The sequence below is a fragment of the Platalea leucorodia genome, assembly GCF_965183815.1.
Source record: "Platalea leucorodia genome assembly, chromosome: 5".
NCBI lineage: Eukaryota > Metazoa > Chordata > Aves > Pelecaniformes > Threskiornithidae > Platalea > Platalea leucorodia.
Genome location: NC_138827.1, coordinates 87,243,092 through 87,263,371, shown reverse-complemented (window position 1 = coordinate 87,263,371; position 20,280 = coordinate 87,243,092). Strand labels below are relative to the sequence as shown.

At 39.5% G+C, this 20,280-nt stretch overlaps 1 protein-coding gene across 1 annotated transcript in view; it reads left to right on the top strand.

Moving 5' to 3' along the window:
- The window catches only part of CNTNAP5 (contactin associated protein family member 5), a gene marked incomplete at both ends in the record, with an annotated part of 289,753 nt that overhangs the window by 54,952 nt on the left and 214,521 nt on the right, over positions 1-20,280 (top strand). The window contains one exon of the mRNA XM_082312477.1: positions 17,688-17,798. Coding sequence (XP_082168603.1) covers positions 17,688-17,798 — 111 coding nt within the window. The remainder of the gene's footprint in view (positions 1-17,687; positions 17,799-20,280) is intronic.

The window sequence follows — 20,280 nt, the reverse complement described above, 5'->3', positions numbered from 1 at the left end:
AAACTATTTTGGAGAGCAGACTTGAGTTGCCCTGATCTGGATGGTCCTGGGCAAAACCAGTGGCTTGGGCATATGGAGTACAGAGTGGAATCTGAGTCATAAGTAAATCTGGCCATAGACTGGAGCTATGCCTCTCCACTGAGTCCGTGAGGCAGAGTTGGGTACAAGCTTGCAGAGGGAGAGACCTGATGCCTCTTCCAATTGGAAAAAATAAAATATTTTGGCTTCATAATGTACCAAAAAAGGTAATTTTTCCTTTGAAAGAAATGTAAGTAGTTGGACATGAACTCTCAAGTAGGTAGGCATTCTTGGGCAATATCTGACCACCTGTAGTTTTGACAAGTGGAACTAATGCAATTGATGTCTGAGATGCTGTTAAAGCTTACAAAAGATTTTATTTTCAGGGCATAATTGCATGTCTGCCTTGTTTTACTACATTAACTGTATGAGTCAAGTTTCTAAAGGTTGCCAGTGACATGAGTTACTATGAAGCTGAGAGAGTGTGTGTGCACTGACAATGTGTATTAAAAAAAAAAAAAATGCAGTTTCCAAGAAATGACAGCAAAGTGCCTTTGACTCATATCAAAATGTCATGAATTTATGGATAACTTGAAACAAGAAAACTTAATGAGTGGCTTTTTTGTTTTTTTAAAAAAAAAAGTAAAAATAAATCAAAGTATGGAAGTTGTCCCATATTGTACATCTATTGTGTAGCAATGAAACTTTCCAGATGAAGTCTTATTCAACTTGAACTCAGACCAGCGACATGAGAACATGCTTTCCTCTAATATTTATTGAATTTGATATCTGGGGAGGCGGCAGGGAGCTGGCAGATTGGGCCAACGATAGGGGACTGGACACCAAATAACAAGATTCTGTTGAATGACTTGCATATGGCTTAGTGTATCTCCGCGAGGTCTTATTTGAGTCAGTAAAGCTATATGATAGCACAAGTTGGGCATTGTGATTATTCCTACAGGATTAATGTCGTAGCTCTGAATTCAAAGTGCTTTGCAGCTACCCATATGTGCCTTGTACGTACTGCTTGGTAGGCAGGTCTAGTGATGGGGAAAGGCAGTGCTATTTAATACACTTTTCCCCTGTGAATTTTCTTGATTCTACAATCTGTTAATAAAATTAAAAAGAGTATTTTCAAGCTAATTGTCATTAAATCTTTCAAATTTCAGAGAGGAGGCTCTGAGTCTTCAGCAGATGGTTGGAAATGAAATGCACATTGGGGGGAACAGAGGCTCTGCCAAATCTGGACCTTGAACAGAACTAGTCAAATAAACAGAAGTGAGACACAGCAGGGATGGTTTGGAATAGGCTTTATTATGGCCAGAAAGCTTCAGGCTGTGAATGACCTAATCAACCTAAGCTCCAGACATGGGCCTAAATTAGCTTCTACTTTACCATCCTCATAGCACTCCATTTTGCTTCATTCAAATACTATACTAACAGATCTGAGCTCTTTTAGAAGTGGAAGGTTATGACTGTTCTGGCTTGTCCTCTTCTCATTGTATTTGTCCTATTCAACTTTCCTAATGCCTGTATTCTGAATTTTCTCCTTTAGTTTCCCCATCCTTTTCCGAGACTCAATTCTAGCACTTTTCATTCATTTGATGAGTTTCAAATGACTTGTTCTTGTGGTTCTACGAGAACAAGAAAAAGGAGTAATGGGAGCAGAGCTGCTCAGTGTTGCAGGGCTCTGGAGGGCAGTTCAGTTCCCAATTATCCCAAAGGATTTCTGTGTGACCTTGTCTCCTGTCTCGTTTCCATGCTTGCAATGTGGAGACAAAGTAACATGCGCTGCCAGAGAAAGGGAAGGCATGCTTCATGTTCTATAAAGCACCATTCCAAAGTGGTCTCTTGCTGTATGCATTTCCTACCCTGCATGGTCCCTACTTCAGTTAGGACTGCTGTATGTTACTTGAATAACAAACAAGCTTGGACTTGCTTCAGTTCATTTAACTAGGCTTGGCATGATTTCATATGCGCTGCCCACGGACATTACTGTGAGTAGTCCTGCTAGGACAACTGTCTGCAGAGAGTAAATGTGAATGTCACAGGGATGTGGACTTGTTCTGAAAACTCTTGTGCAAGCAAGAAGCAAAAATGAAATAACGTGACTCTGATCATATTTAAGCGTTAGCCAGGGCAATGACAAAAATGCTATGGGTGTTCTCCAGTTAATAACTAAACTGCTAAGTAGCATCATGTTGGTGACCAACATTTAATGAATGGTTCAGTGTGAAATTCCGTATGGCAACAGCTTGTCTATCACTGTGCTGTGAATTTAGGTAGCAAGCCAGCCTAGCTTTATTTTAAAAATAAGATTATATATGGCCATATAAACCTTTCTCATGTGATACTTCTTATTCATAAAAGATACAATCTCATGGCCTTTGAATCAGTCTCTACTTTGTACCAATAGTTATGAACTTTCAAAATCTTTTGTGAAAAGTAGATTACCTTTGAGAATGAGAGAGGCTATTTAAGGGGTTTGATGTGAGTACCTAAAAAGTCACTTGGACTTATGAGGAATTATTGCTCTGGAATTCAAGGGGACAGGAATTAACCTGGTGTACTAGGTGCTGGTTCGCATTGCCTGAGGTGGTGTTCCTAAGTCCTGCGACAACATTATCATGGTTTTGGCACGAATTCAGTGCTTCACACAGTGACATGCAAAGGATCATGTAATTTCCCTTTGTCATTCTGGTTTCAAGTGTCCATAGTTGGAATGATTTACTGGGATTCTAATTCCCTTTACAACTAGTACGCACACTTGAGCCCACTGGGTTTTATTCAGAGCCCACTGAAGCTAATGGAGGGGAAAAAAAAAATCCGTTTGACCTCATTTGGCATTGGCTCAAGCTCTTTGTGGCTAAAGCTGATGGCTTCATCAAAATCCACTTAACCTTCCAGGGATGAGTGTGTGACAGGGAGTGCTCAGGTCATTCTGGACCTTCATGGGTTTGCTGGGAGGGACTTTACTGCTTCCCTCATTATTCTTTTTATTACCAATCTAGGTGAAAGGAGCAATTTGAAAAGTAGCAAAAGCTAGTGTGATATCTTGTATGGTCTCTAATAATATGTGGTTCAACCTCAGCATCTTTTGGGTAACGCAGGATTCATATAGCTAAAAACGAGTGTAACAGAGAAATATGCCTTAGAATTAACTTTCTGGCATGTTTGTTTTCACAGTTGTGAAAGTCCCTAAGGTTAAAAAACAAACAACACCACCACCCACCCCTCCTGCCCCGTTATTCAGGCATATTCCTGAATCTTTCCATATTTTAGGTGTATTTCCGATGAACAAACCTACCCAACTAAACACCTAAATATGAGCAGTTACATGGAGTGCTGATTTGGAACTGATTTTCTTTTTTTCCAAGAAAACAGGAAAACAAATAGGAAGAATACAGGTGAAGAGAAGAAAATGATCTCCCCTCCTTAACCCGTCCCCAAAGGCACGTGGCAAATTCCCTATCATCATCTCTTTAGTCTGATGATCTGCATTATCATATAAACAAAAATTTTGAGATGTTATTATCATATTCTTCAGGACAGAAAAAAATTTGAATTAATTTATCTGAAGCTCTCCCACTTCCCTTCAGCTTAGTAGGACACAGAAGGTGGCTTTTCAGAGTTTCTTCAGGCTACAGCCCATCAGGACACCAGAAGAGCTTCTTTATTCCTGACTGCCATGTTCTATTGTAAGATAGGAGAGATTTAATGAACACAAAGTGGACCTTGCTTCTCTGCCCCTAAGGGTTAGGGAAAAGCCTTACTAGTACCAACATGAGTCTGGACATGGCCCTGGGCAATCTGCCGTAGGGGACCCTGCTTGAGCAGGCGGACTGGATGGGATGACTTCCAGGAGTCCCTCCCAGCCTCAACCATTTTGTGGTTCTGAGTTTCATGAGTGATTCTGTTCAATGACAGGAGAAGGAGTAAGAGCTGGTTGTTGACTCTTCCAGGGCAAAATCGAAGGGAACAGATCTCTCATGCCTTTTCATTGGGCTGATGTACTTGGTTAGGATGCTGCAAATAACTGCTTGTGAGACAACTGGGCTTTGCATTTCTTGAGGTGGAGGCCTTGGCCGTGGATCTTCTGAAGTTATATTCCTGGTCCCTTTGAATAGCGCTAGTAGCAAGGAAAGCTACTTCCACCATTGAGGGGTATGTTTTCAAAGCATTATGCAGGGCTTTGGTGTGTGACACCATTAAACGTTAACGTGCATTTTCAAACAAGAAGCCTCAAGGCTAGAGGCAACTCTTTGATCTTTAAAAAGCTTGCCACATAGGGGAGTGAGTTTGAATGTATACTTATTTGTGCAAACACTTGCAGGTAATTAGGTTTTAGTTTCAGGGCTGCAGGATTTTGCAGAAATGATTCAGATTTCAATAGGCTCAACATAAACATAAATTCCTGTTTATCTCAAGGGATTTAGAGGGGCATAAAATAAACCTTTAATGGCTTGAGCCATGCTTATTAATTGCTTTGTTGAAGAGAGAAAACCTGTGGCAGTTTGTATATTAAAATGGGATGTGAACCAGCAGAAATCTAAGCAGGATCTGAATTTGGTTTAAAGAGAGTAAGAAAATACACAGCTGAGCTTTCCTCTGCATTTAGAAGATTATTACCCTAATATATACAGTTTCTTCATTTTTAAGGAAGCATGCCTGAATTGAACCATAATTATATGTGAAAGCATTTGAGCTAGTCATTCAGTATTGAAGGAGCAGGATCTGTCTAAACAAAGTGACAAGCAATTAGGGAGCCTGGGGGAGTTTTCTGTTTGTCATATCTGAAAATAAAGTTATTACCGGAATTGTTCCACATCTGACAGTTGTATCTACAAAGGCTCCTTACAGTAGCTTTGCAAAGATGGCTCTGTTTTGTATACTGTTTTTGACAGGGGGCAGTGGAACATAGAGGGGGTTTTGGGGAGGCGGGGGTGTTTTGGTTTTTTTTAATTGACATTTTTATTTTCCGTTTGCAAAGTTCATCACAAGGAGGACTACTGATAGAAGATGAACCTTTTTCCTTGTTGGGTGAAAAGTGGCCTCTTTAGACAAAATAAAAGGTAGCTGACTGCTAGAGTTCTGCTGGCATTTAAACTGATAAATTAATACTTTAAATTGAAATTGCCATCTTGTTGAATTTCCCTTTTTTTTTTGTTTTTTAGTTGCTTGAATTTTCATTGTGTTTTTTAAAATGAAGAATGCCTGGTTTTATTTAATCCCATGTGAAAGAAATACTGCACTGCAATCCTTAGTGTGTTTTACCTCTTAATTCTGTTATTAATGTTTGTGAGCTTGTTGCAGACCAAATTTTGCAAAACCCTAGCGTGAATACTCCTGCTACGTTCTGGTTATGTCCTTTTCCCTCCTTTTTCTATTATACTGTACTTACACAGGTTATTAGAGTTTTCTCTCCCACCCTCCAGTCCTCCTGTATTCTGTGTTAAATCCAGGAAAGCTACTGGTGACCTGTTTCTTTGAAAATCTTTGATGCAGGAAACACTAGGTGGGTTCAAATTGTCATGACAATTAGCAGACATGTTTGTATGAAGTCTGTATCTTTGTATGTAAAACTTCTAGCCGATTTTGAGCAAGACTGGGAAGTGAGCCACTAACCAGGTGTGACAAGTGTGGCCCTGACACCACCACTCTAGCTGGCTTCTAAGATTTCCACTGAGGAAAAAAAATCTCGTTCTTTAGGATTGTCAAAGGTGTTCCTCAGTTCCTACAGATTTTCCTGGATACTGAGTTAAACAGCATCATGAATGTGGATGAAGGGATCATGTATGCTGAATCCATTATTAATAGATAATATAAATAATATCCATTTATAATGGATCTTTTTGGGCATATCTCTTCTTTAAAGCTTCAGTATCGACTGATAAGGATACTGTTTGTGCATGCAAATAAAGTTCAGTTTTTGGTAGTCCCTGTGGGTCCTGAGTAGCTCTGCGTTTTCACCCACAGTTCTCACCTTGTCCTCTGTACCCTCAAGCGGCCATGTGGCACTTGCCCTTGCTTTCTACATGAGTGAGAAACATCTCTTCCTCAAACTGTTGCTTTCCTAACTACTGAGGGCAGGAAATAATAAATTTGAGAAGCTGAGCTCAGCAAGGCTCAAATCCTGAATGGGTCTGTGACTGAACTGGTAATTAAAAATATCTTCACCAGTTCAGTATCTGGACCACAAGCTCATCCTTCCTAACAGCTCTAGGACTGTATTTGAGGGTGATGGATAGGGCATCACTGGGAAAGATGATGCTGCCATCACCCTCATGGTGTGCCCCAGTCTTCTGACTGCTTGCTAGGGAGTCCTCTGTCCTCACGTTTGCTAACATCTTCTAGTATACTTACTTAATGTCAGTGGGTGGTGAAAGTTTCTCAGAGGGTTAGGAAATACATTCCACTTACAAGAAAAGTCAATGACGGAGATGCTGAAGTGAGTATACAGTTATGGGCCAGAACTGTAGTGATGTGAATGCTGAGGACCGTGATCGTTTAGTACCATGGGTCTTGTTCAGAGTATGGGACTGGAGCCTAATGTAGCATAAGAGTGTAGCAAAGACTGTAGTATGAGGGTCTCAATACTCATTCCCAAAATAATGGTTGTTAGTTAGAGAGAAAAGTCAAAATTTGTGTATAAACTCTCTTGCTTATTTGACAACATGTTCGATCTAACAGATCTATAGGTTTCTTTTCTCCTGTGGCACTAAAAATGCCACTGTGACTGATGAAGAGAGAACACGCTGCCCTAAGAAATGCCTGGCAGAAATTTTCATCTTTAAACTGACATCAAAGCTGCATTCACCTTGCTTAAGAATGGGAATTTTTAACTTTTTTCAATCCTGTTCCTTATCTAAACCATTAACTTGCATTGAAGAGTCTTAAAAATTGGTGTTTTGGGTCTAAATAAGGCGTTTTTGTTGGAGGTTATTGAGACATGAAATGATTACTTATCCCTTGAAATGACATTACATTTAAATGCAATGGTACATGGGCACTTACTGCTACCTTCATCTCTGTTAATCCTTGCTCACAGCCTGCAAATTGAACATTCTCTCAGCCTTATGGGATGCACTGAAATTCTCAGTTATAATTGCTTTTCAGTATGCCATCCTGCATGTTACACAATTTGAAGTGGTTCTCTTCCAAACAGAAAATATTCAGTGAACCCCATGCTCTGTATTTCTTCCCCTTTAATCAGTTTTATCCATGAGTTCACCAAAGATTCAAAGGAAAAATAAAAATTGAATTCACTTGACCATGATTGATTTGTAAATTCAAGGGACAACCTCTTGGTTATTGATGGCTTTTAAATTGCTGTGCATTGTTACCAGGGTATGCCTGTGAAATTCATCAGCATTCCACACCTTTCTAGCTGCTTCTGTTGTTTGCTTAGAGATAGTGGCTGTAAATTTAGATGTGCACAAAATAATCTTACCAGACAAAGATATGGCATTGTCTGAAAGTCTTTGCAATGACTGCCTCTGTAAATGAGACCTTTTCCATAGAGGTCCATAGGACAACCAGAGCAGAAAAATCTTGTTTGAGAATGAGAAAGCTAAAGCCTGATCAAGTTTGTTATGTGATGGAAATGGCCCAACTTCGTTGCCCTTCTGAAGTGGTGGTTGGGTTTAAGAGAGAGACAATGGGAATGGGGCATCCACTGATGCAGATACTCATGGGTCTTGCTCCAAGGTGGAGGGAAACTGTAATGCTGTAAAGAAACTGAGAGTATGTGAACCATAGTACTATGCTGGGGAAGCAGAAGGAGACAAGAACTTATAACGGACTAATTCTCCCTTAACTTCCCTTTTTACATTCATCACTGAACCCTTAGAAATCAGAGTCAAGTGTGAATCCACAAAAGAAAACCCATCATGGGAATAGGATTCTTGTTTTTGCTCTCTAAGGTACCCCTACTAACACTGTACCTCCACAAAGGCAGAGTAAGGTAATATGAGTCCTCGCTTAAGGGTCTGAGCTTATGTGTCTGTGGTCACAGGTGTGATGGTGATAAGCAGTTGGTGTTGAGATGCTCCACTGAAGTTTGTAGCAGTGCTGCTGCAAGCATGCTAAATTTGAAGGTTTCTAAAGGTGTGGGGAATAGCATAGATATCAATATGTATGAAAGGCTCATCCAGTTTCGAGAAGTAATCAGAACTATATTTCTGTCTCATTGGGATAAATATCAGGTCGTAGAAGGTGGTGTGGCTCTACTTAGATTGCCAAAGCTATTCTATTTCCAAATTGGACCAGAAACCAGATTTCTTTTTCCCCAATGGTGTTACTTACCTGAGGTGGTCAACTCTCCCCATCCCTGCAAATAAAGCACTTATGTTTCCCAAATTGCTTTTCATGTTCTAGTCAGCATGCTCACCTATTTGCTGCTGTTGTTGTGCAGAAAGCTTTTCTTTATTTCTCTTCTGTTTTTTTTTTTTGTTTGTTTGTTTGTTTGTTTTATTTTTCAATAAATCTTATTCTCATTGAAACAGGTATTTACATTCCCATTTAAAAAATTGTATTTAAACAACTTGGAAAAAACTGCTTCACCAACGAATTCCTGAACAATTTTAACACTGAGTTACATCAGCAGAAAATCTGCCTTACCCCCTCTGCATTTTAATTTTATGTTGGTGAATGCCTATACTGAACTCACTCCAGCTGCCTCTGATCATTCTTGTGTTTTTGTTCTAGTAATGAGCCTGGCAGCCTTGCTGATGAGTGCATATACGTTAACAATTTTTTCTGCAAATTCAGTATTGTTTTAATTGTACGTATTATGATATTGTAAGGCAAATACTGTTCTGTTTTTTGGAATCCATGGTTTAAGTGATGGAGTCTTGACCTCCTTCTTCAGTGATGACCTCTGGTGAACAGGGCATGCTTGTAGCAAAGTGTGATACTTTTGAACGACATCAAGTTGGTGTTTTTGTGAGTGCTGGTTTTCAAGTTTATGTTTTTGTGAGTGCTGCTAGAACTTCTGAAACTTTAAAAGACAGTCTTGATCTTTGGAATATACCAACTACTTTGTTGGAAATGCACAAGTAACGAATCTTACATAGGCCAGGATAAAAAGGATGCTTGCGATGCTGTGTGGCCATAGCAAAGGGACTCTGTGTTCTTGGATTGTATGTTTTGCAACATAGCAAAAACTGCCCTGTGCTGACAAAATCACTTCCCTGAGTTTCCCTGTACAGAAAGGCAATCTCTGGATATATTGCCTTGCCATGGATTGAAGGGATTTATACTGTCTGTCCACTAAAGTGTGTTCTATGTCAAAAGGGCAAACTTCGGATATAAAAACTGTTCTACCTGCTGGCTCAGCTTTGTAGCTTTCTGATCTCAGGTTAAAGATCAGAGCACTCTTAAATTAGCAGGATCTCACAAATGTGGAAAGAAAAGGCAAATAAGCACAAGAAACATTGTATTCTGTGTAGAAAGTAGTAAGAACCCCGGACAACCACTGTTACACCTGCTGAGAATAAATCACAGCTTCGGTCAATGATACGCTTTTGCAGCTTTGTTCATTGGAATATAAATGTTGACAAGCTGAGTCACCACATCCTTTTGATGTGGTCTTTTTTTCTTTTCCTTATAGAAATAACAATGATTTCAGTAATTGCTGAGATCTCAGACTATCCTCTTATTCAATGGATTTCTGTGATGGATTTGCTGTTCATTGGCAACAGCAGCTCATTCCTGTCCTAAAAAAAAGCCTGTGATCTAATGAAAAGCATATAGTATAAGATAAAGTGAAGGGTACCTTCATTTTGTAGAGGCAGACATCACGACTCACCTAAATGGCATGGACTATGACAGAGCCAGAATCTGAGAACTTTCGTTCCTTAAACATAAGGCTATTTTTCTTTAACAAATTTTTGGTGGATATTGGCTTTGTCATGTTCTTTGACCCTCTTGAAACAAGTATTGCTTCTGTGTATTAGTTTACTGGAGCTGCATTGATGGTTATTTGAAATTCACATTTTGGCTTCATAAGCCCCAATGTAATGTGATTGCGCTGTTCCTTAAATTGACTCCTACTTCATTATTGTGAGTAAGAGTTACACAGCAGACATGTTTGTTTCAGTAAAAAAATAAGACCCACAATTGAATCAGAGTTTTTTGAGAGCCCCTTACATCATTCAAAACCAGACTTGACCACTTCTTGTAAGATAAGGTTACATGTCACTCTCACCTCTGTGCCCGGCAACATCATGGAGCAGATCCTCCTGGAAACTATGCTAAGGCACGTGGAAAATAAGGAGGTGATTGGTGACAGCCAACATGGCTTCACTAAGGGCAAATTGTGCCTGACAAATTTGGTAGCCTTCTACAACAGGGTTACGGCGTTGGTGGATAAGGGAAAAGCAACTGACATAATCTACCTGGATTTGTGCAAAGCATTTGACACTGTTCTGCATGACATCCTTGTCTCTAAATTGGAGAGACATGGATTTGATGGATGGAGCACTTGGTGGATAAGGAATTGGCTGGATGGTCACACTCAAAGACTTGCGTTCAATGGCTTGATGTCCAAGTGGAGACCAGTGATGAGTGGCATTCCTCGGGTTGGTATTGGGACTGGCACCATTTAACATCTTTGTTGGCGACATGGACAGTGGAATTAAGTGCACCCTCAGCAAGTTTGTTGATGACACCAAGCTGTGTTGTGCAGTCAATACACTGAAGGGAAGGGATGCCATCCAGGGGGACCATGACAGGCTTGAGAGGTGGGCCCATGCAAACCTCATGAAGTTCAACAAGGCCAAGTGCAAGGTCCTGCACATGGGTCAGGGCAATTCTAAGCACAAATACAGGCTGGGCGGAGAATGGATTGAGAGCAGCCCTGAGGAGAAGGACTTGGGGGTACTGGTGGTTGAAAAGCTGGACATGAGCTGGCAATGTGCACTTGCAGCCCAGAAAGCCAACTATATCCTGGGGCTGCATCAAAAGAAGCGTGACCAGCAGGTCGAGGGAGGTGATTCTCCCCCTCTCCTCTGCTCTCATGAGGCACCACCTGGAGTATCGTGTTCAGCTCTTGGGCCCCCAACATAAGAAGGACGTGGACCTGTTAGAGCAAGTCCAGAGGAGGGCCATGAAGATGATCAGAGGGCTGGGGCACCTCTCCTATGAAGGCAGGCTGAGAGAGTTGAGGTTGTTCAGTCTGGAGAAAAGATGACTCCTGGGAGACCATATAGCAGCTTTCCAATACCTGAAGGGGGCCTACAAGAAAGCTGGAAAGGGACTTTTTACAAGTGCATGTAGTGATAGGACAAGGGGTAATGGCTTTAAACTGAAAGGGGGTATATTTAGATTAGATATAAGGAAGAAATTCTTCACTGTGAGCATGGTGAGGCACTGGAACAGGTTGCCCAGAGAGCCTGTGGATGGAAGTGTTCAAGGATGGGCTGGGTGGGGCTTTGAGCAACCTGGTCTAGTGGAAGGTGTCCCCACCCGTGGCAGGGGGGTTGTAGCTAGATGATCTTTAAGGTCCCTTCCAACCCAAACCATTCTGTGATTCTGTGTGTAGACTGTATCATAAAAGGGTGCTCTATAAATGCACTGATTGAGTAATACTTTTATGTCAAGGTTTACAGGCATATGAAAGAACACTTATGTAATTTACAGTCATTTAGGAAGAGTTCATGATTAGCTAAACTATTGATGTTTACTTGCAGTACAGCGAGGAAAGAAAAAGGAACGTTGTTGTGTTGTTAAGTACTTTCTCTAGTGTCTTATATCTCAAAAAATATGCCATGCCTTTCAGCTAACAGATGGAGTTCACAGCTGTGCATGTGAGTATAGCCAGTCTCTAGGAAAAAAAAAAAAAAAAAAGTAAAATTAAAAAGAAGGAATTTCTCTTTACAGAAAAACCGCTCTCTTTTTTTTCTCTTCATCTTTCCAAGAATCGCTTACTAAGATATTCATGGCAGTAGAACCTAGTAGTATGTAGTAGTCCCGGTGAGATGCTTTGTGTAGGGACTCTTGATATGGAAATCATCTCTCAATCTCTTCCGAATCTGTAGCCATACTCTGTGGTACTGCATTTCCTATTCCTTTTGCGTGTACTTTTTTCCCCTCACAGAAGCTCCTCCTTCTCCCATACACATACACCTCATTGGACTGTAAAGGTGGAAGGTTAATTTCCAAAGTAAATCCAAATATTTATTTCTCATCTTTACAAAAGAGAGTTGTAGCTACAGAAGGCAGGAGAAAAACAGATGAAGTGGAAGGCATCAGTTGTCACTCCTGAGCACTGTTAGAGGTATGGTACAAAATGCATGGTTTACCTCTTTAAAACAAAGTATGCCATTAAGTGGGTAATGCTAAGAGGAATTTTATCTAGCCTATAAATACCAGTGAATCTTTTCAACTTCAAATCCCAGTACAGAGACAATTTACAGTTGCAATCAAAATGATGCACACAATTTAACTTCAGCACCATCTGTAACTCTGCTGGTATTTTAATAATGAATAAAATTATATCTTGGCAACAAAAGTCCCACTTAAATAAAATACCTTTAAGTTCCAAGTGAGGCCTCCAAGAGGAAGCTACAAGGCCTCTGATTTACCCTGAAATATCCTTCATGTTTACTATAAAATAGATATATCTACATTTAAATAGCAAGCTGTGGACAAAAGGTCTGTGGGATTGTGTGAAGCCCTTGTTAAACTGAAGCTCAGGGATTGTGGTTTGGGCAAGGTTTTGTGCAGCTGGTCACAGGCGCTCCTGCTTTCATTGCACAACTTGTATCTGGTTCAGCAGAGATGTAAAAGCGAGGTCTAATCCGGGAACAATTTGCCGATACGCCAGGCCCTGTGTACTTGAAGAAAACCACCTACAGGAGGCAGTTATCTTCCCTTAAAAAGCCTTTTATTACTGTGGGATGATGCAGGAGGCATGTCACTTATCTTCTTCTGAATTCCTCTTTTGGACTGCATTGTAAGGCCTACCCACACCGGTTATAATTTTCTATTCTTTTTCATCTTCTCCAATTTGTATGTTTTGCAAAGAGGAGGCAATTTTTGCTCTGTTAATAGTTTTCATGCTGGGTCCTGTTCCCTACCCTTCCTTCAGTTGCATTGTTGAGAAACACCAGCCCCGTGTTCCTTCTCTGGGTACTGCTGTCTTGTGATATTTATGACTATTTCATGATGCTTATGGTTGCTAATAGAGTAGCTGCAGCATAGACCACAGTCAACTGCTTTCTATTTACAGTGATATGAGATTGTTGGCGTAAGTATGGTACTACTTATCATACTGAGAAGAGATCCTGACTAACAGTATACTACCAGGTAGAAATAATGTGAGCTTCACAGTCAAATATTTTCTGCACATTTGTCTTGGTGAGGGTACAGTGCTACTAAAAGCAGTTGAAATCTGATGTATGGGAGCCCAGGGATTGGTGATCTTTCACTGATCGAGTCCTCTCCATCAAAGCTTTCATTAAGGAAATGTTAGTGACCTTTCTGGATGGCCTTCATGAGTGGAAATCAATGTGTTTTGTCCCACTGACTCTTCAACTGGACAAGGGAAATAGCAGCAGGACAGGTTTGTTAACACATCTCAGTTATGGCTTGTAACGACCCTGCCTGCGTTCCAGGGATTGATCCTCTTCAAAGGACAGGGTGAAGGAAACATTAGTGTGATCACAATGGGGTTCTGGGCGTTTATGGCTTTTTAAATTTCTGATTAGTGGACACTGAAGACATCTTCTAAATTCATATTGCTTGCTGCTGCTGATATTATCTCAAGCTTGAAGAAAGTTATAAACTGGATCATGCCATGCCTACCAACACTGATGTAAAACATGTGCTAAAGACTTAGTAAAGTTGGGCTGAATCTCTGATTTCTATGCAAAATCAATTTTGGTAACGTATTACCTGTGTTTCAGAAGCCTGCTGTGCTTAAGAAGCATTTGAAATCCTGTCTCTCTAGGACTTGGATGCATTTTCTCAGTTATTTTTTCATACTTGTCACAGGTGTTGAAGGCCTTCACAAAATATAGAGCTTAATTAGATATTTGGGCAAAAGGCCTTTTCTGAAGTTCACTATTTTATGGACTATTAGCTAAAGCTGGTATTATCTGGCATGTTTCAAAGAAGCCCAGTAGTTTTAGTGTCTAAATCTCACTTGGATGCTTTTGAACTGATAACGTTTATATTTGTGTTTTAAAATAAATGGTTTTAGACAAAATAAAAATACATGGGGGAGGGGGGAGAGAAGATTTTCTTGTTTTTACTTGGAGGGCAATTAAAGCTACAAGAAAGGAATCAAAACTAGTAAACTAAACAACTTCATAATAGGTTGGTGAGTTTCTCATTTGTGTTTTTTAATTTATCATTATTTTCTAAAAATCAAAAGTGAATAAAAATCAGAAAAATCAAGTTGATATGAGTAAATATTTTTCTTCATTTCAGAAGCAAGATTGCTGATGACAGTTCTAATAATACACATGACACTGTAAATGCTCCCCATAATTGCGTGTTTCTCAGAACTCAGCATAGTCAAGGTCAGCACCCATTTCTCAAATGCAAGCCAGCATCTGTATTGTTATGTGATTTGCATGAAGATGGCTTATTGGTGCAATTAGACAATCTTTTTTCTTTTTTTTTCCCTAATTATCTGGTTGGCAAGGAAACATTGGCAAAAACAACTGGCTAGTAAATGCTTTTATTTGTGAGTGCCCAGTTGTTTTAAATGATTCTGTAGTGTGGAATTTTCTTTGTTAAAAACAACGGTTTTGATAGTCATATAATGCAGTTGACTCAAAGAAGCAACATTCTTGTTCTAATAGGCAAACTGTGAAGGCAAAAGGAGTAGGGTCAGAAACTAGAAACCTGGGAGTAGCTGGAATTAAAGGTCTGTTTCTGTCACGCCAAATGAGGGAGATTGTCTCCTGAAATGTGTGTGCTGGGATTGTATGGTGGGAATCAGGATACGTTGGTTTTGCTTTTGGTTTTACCATGGGTCTTCTCTGACCTTGCATAAGGACAAAATGTTTCATCTCTTTCTTGTCTGCACCCTCAAAAAAGGACATGTGATAATAACATCCTTTCTTAGAGAGTTTTGTAATCTTGAGAGATGTGTGTTGGGTGTTGTTGGTGTGGGTTTGTTGTTGTTTGTTGTTTTTTTTATCCCTCCCCATTCTGCCTTCTCTTGGAAGCAGGATCTATGGGATGATCGTCACTCTATGTGCACATCCTACCTTTTTGAATCCCATGGCCTATTTCAGCTAAGTTTTACAAAGAGATATCAATCTCAAATGCGTACAGTTCATATCTGTAGTGTGTCTGACAAGGGATGCATCAGAGCTACTCTGCATATGATCTGAATTGTTGTGCATGTACAAGTTGACTGATGCATCCTAAGCATTTTACTGTCCTGCACTGTAGGTCTATGCATGTAGAGCTGTCAGGTGCAACCTCCAATGTTGCAAGGTGAATTTTGACTGCGGGAAAGACAGAAGAGTGACCTTGCATCTTGTCAGAGTATTCATTCAAGAATCAACTTCACTTGGAGGAAACTCCTGCTTGCATTCTCAAGTCAATCAATCATTACTTTCTTATCTATCAGAAGCTAGACTGTATTGATCCCGGAGCTCTCGGAACTCTTTCCAAATTGTTAATGCTGTCCTAAATCCCGAAGCCTTAAAAATGACATGTTTTTATAGTTAGATATGAATTCAGGGAAGGATCCCTGGCAGTAGTGTTTTTTTTTGTTGAGGAAAACCAAATAAGGATCCCAGAATTTGGTATGAAAATGATGTTGTAATGTTGTAGTAGCAGAGATCCAGGTGAGTGTGTCTGGGGATGGAGGCAAAGGATATGGAAATGTAGACAAAGCATCTGGTAGTTAGAAGAGCTAATTGTCACTTTCCAGGCTGGATCCTCCAGACATCCCAGGGAAAACCTTAAATGCATTGCTCTGAAATGGTTTATGCTTGCTGCAGTGCTGAGACACTTGGTGTCCTGTAGGTATCCAATCGTACCATCGGGGAACAGTGAGAATCCAGAGATTGTCATCATGACTGATGATGGCCAACTTGTGGATCACAGGTTGATGTGCCGAGGAGCCAACAGTAAGGAACTGAAGAGAGCCAGCAGTCTAGACGCTATTTAAATTGAAATATCTGCATTCAGTTATTTTCACCTTCAGGTTTTAAGTGATGCTGAACAGTCATGTAGATCTGTTACTAAGACCTTGAACCTCCTTTTGAAAGATTCCCAACCTCTCCACTGGTTTTATAGCATGCAGAAGTTTGGGTGAGTTCGGTGCCCTGATGTGCTTACAATTTGAGATCTTTGTTTAAATCACTGTTCAGGTCACAAGTGACAGTGAATTTGAGAGTCCCATTTTAATTTACAGGTTTTTTTGTTTGGTTTTTTTTTTTTTTTTTTTTTTTTTAAGTCCACACAGAACAATTATGGCCTGATCTCACACGTATCAGGGGGCACGGCACTCGACAGACATTTCTGCATTGCAGTCATAAGTTCTCTTTGAGACTCAAAGGCTGTAAGTGATAGAGAATCTGCTCAGGACCTTGGTAACTTGTTTTGTTGGCTAATTGTCCTTGTGGTCAAAACATCAGTGGCATACTTGACCTTAATTTGTCTAACTCACATATCTTATTAGGCCTTTTTGCTGATAGTAACCCAAGAGACGGAAAGGATTTCATACTTAAGTTTGTTTTTTGAAGTCCATGAGTCAATGTGCTGATATGAATTATACTGATTTTTCATATAGAGATGGATTTTGATTATAACAGGCCAGATACTTTTGTAGAGAGCCATTACAGAAAGAGATGAGAAATATTTTAATGTAATCTGGCTCATTATGGGAAAGGTATCATCTAGTTCTAGATCAATCTAAATTTGCTGTCATAACTATAATTTTTATACTAATTTTTGCTTTTATTCCTTGCCTTTTGTAGCCCTGAAATATCATTGATGCATTATTCCCTGCCCCCCTTCCCCCCCCTCTTCACAAATAGTATATTTACTCTGTGAGTGTGAGAATACTGTGGTGCCTGAGATCCTGCTAACCTGCAGGACTTTTCCAGTAATTAGATCCATGTTTGCTCCCTGGGAGATTCAATTAAAAATGAGAGGTTTTTATTATTATTATTATTCCCTACTGAAACCCCGCACTATGTTCTTGAGTGTGTATGTGACAGCATTGTAATGAGCAAACTTACTTTACCTAATTCCATCCTTATTCAAACATTATGTGCTCAAAAATTCACTTTGAGTGTTAGCCTAGCCCATCTGTCCTCAGATGAGGATGTGAAAGTAAGAGGGGAAAGACATAGTAGACTACTCATTTGAGTAAACAAAACTAATTTGTGTATGTGTGTAAGCTTGGGGAAGAAAGGAAGGAAGGAGGGTAGATCATCAAATTGCATTTTCTGAAAGGAAAACATTTTCAAGCTTTTCAAGTATTTGCTGTCTGAACAACAGCTCCCATCCAGTTGCCATCCCACCAGACTCTCATTCTAGGGGGTAAATTTTGAGTCTTGCATGTGTGCTCTTTCTTCAGTCTCTGTCTACTAAGTAGAAACAAACACTGCCTTGAAATAGCACAAGTTGGCATATTTGTTGCTCATGTGATGACCTCTGTATGTTTTATGTTTTGCTTTTTTTTTTTTTTTTTTTAGATAATTGTGATGATGCATTGGTATCTCCCTTACCTTCAACAGCCCTTACCAGTTCCTCTGAGCTCTTCAGTACTCACAGTCCCAGCTTTGCAAAGCTCAACAGGCGAGATGGTAAGGTTGCAGTATGAAATGCCTAAACTATTCTTTTTAATCACATTTACAAGGACTAACGTTTTATGCTGTTTGTATGTAGTGCATTCAGAGCCAAGTTGAATAGAGCCATTAGTTTATGCTTCTGTGAGAGCTCTATTTAGGAGCAATTCTGTCCTTTATTATAGAAAACTTCTATTGCATGTGAAGCTCTTCACTTCTCTTGTAGTAACATCCTGAAGAAAGTTCAGATAGTCTTTTTGCTTTTGAAGAGAGTTCCTGTAATCTTTAGAGCTTGAAGGTCATTAGGCTTGAAGACCCTATTCTAAAATGTAGGTGTTTGTTAAAGCTAGTAGCAACTAGATATTAAAGTTCCAGTGTAATTCAATGATTACACAACTCTGCAGAAATAGTGAAAATGAATGAAAAAACTTTGCAGATGTTTGCAATAAGTGATGTTTGAGGCACAGATAACGAGTTCACACACAAGGTGAAACTATTAGGATCAAACCTGATATCAGAAAAGATAATTTGGCCGTATCTAGGACGTCATTTGAAACTACGTTGCAAATCTGGAGTGTTGGCTCCCATCTTCTTCCCAAGTTAGGGCCTCAAAAAGAGGAAAGCCCTGTATTATCACATTACATGATTTTCATTATCAGAAACGCTAGACAGTATACTACTAGAAAATAAATGAGAAATTTCCTACCTAAACATTATCTCTGAAATGTTTCTTTTAATCAAACACCGTTTGATAAATCTACAGAAAGAGAGTAAAGTGCCCTCTCTTAGATGCTTGGCACTAATGATAAGGAGTTCCTAGGTCATTAGAGGAGTGTTAGAGGGGAGTTGCTACATCATTTTAAACTCCTGAACCACAGTTCCTCAGCAAGTAAAAGGTGATATGGTAGTTGCTCAACATACAGAAAGTTATCAACATTGAGCATGATATTTGAGTTTGCCCTGCCTTTGTCTCCAACTGCTAACTGGGACAGTGAATAGATGTGTTTACGTGATTTTGCAAATGGCTCTAATCACTGATTTTATCTGCAAAAAAGAGGAAGAGATTCAAAGTCAATATATTGCAAGTCGAGCTCTGGCTGTACTTTATTTTGAAGTGATATTAACAATATCTAAAATAAATTGAAAATTATTGCAATTTAAGGGCAGAAAATGAAATAGGTCTTATTTAGTTGTGCTAGAGTAGTTTTGCCATATAGTGGGGTGTAAGGTATTCTAGTTTTTTAGACACACACTATCGTATCGGTAAGGTCCATGCAGTCTTTTGGCACAAATCATGGGAACAGGAAGACAGAGTATTGAAACTGAGTCCTAAGCAAGGAAATTGTTTCAGCAACTTCTATTTCATGTTTTGAAGGCTAATGTGATAACTGGTAAGCAAAGCCCAATACAGGGACCTAGAAGCTAAACTCTACCTTGCTTAATTCTTTTGTTGCATGGACATTTGTAGAAATGCACAGATGTAGTGCCAGCAGAATTCATATGGGTACTTCATCTTGGGTTGGAGGAGCAAGTAGTGGTAGATGGTGGCTGAAGGAACTTTCTTTGGCTGGCACTTGAATGCAAACAGTAGGTATCTTTACAAGAAATAATATTCACTAGCAAGGACTGTGCCGTGGCTTTCTGATAATGTTGGAGTGTTTTGATGAGTTGCTTATCTTTGTAATTGATAAGACAGTGCTGCAAGTAACAGTACCTCAAGGTAGAAAAACAGATAAATATATTTGTTAATGTAAATATGAATGCAACAGGTGAAGATGAATTTATAAAACACAATCCAGACCTACATCAATAGAAAGTTCTAATTCATCAAGTTGATTCAGTAATAGATAACAATAACTAAAAGGCTGTTGCTTAAAAAAAGGCCTGCAGCAGTGAAATGTGCCATTAAAAAAAACCCACACAAACTATGCATGAGTAAAGCTTTGTATGAACTACTGAAAGCATTCAATTAAAATGCTGATAAATCTCTACTGGTAATAGGAAAGCAGTTAGTATAATTCTGATAAATATGATTCGAAGGTATGAAATATATTACTTACCCATGAGAGGGATTAATCAGCTTTTTTATTTACTGTAAATAAATAATGAAAAAGAATAAGAAAATTGCTACAATATGACTGTATCAACTGAGCTTTTTCAGTTCTCTATTAGCTCTCAGCCTGAGCAGTCAGTATAGGCAATTACGTATGGGAATATAAAACATATATAATGTCAAAAGGAATTTGTTTTATGGCCGGGAAGTGTTTGATCTGGGCATTAAAGTAAAATTCTGCAGTAGGGAAGCACTTAGTTGCAGCAGGAAGTCCAAGAGTTTGTAGCACAATATAAAGCCAGTTGAGCTGTTTGTAAGGCACTGTAGGGTGGAAACAAGTATTCCCTTTGCTTTGTACTAATAAACTACAAATAAGTATGGCATCCTGAGCAGCCCTGTGGAACATCAAGGAGCATTGACTGCATAACACTGGGCTTAAGTGCAATT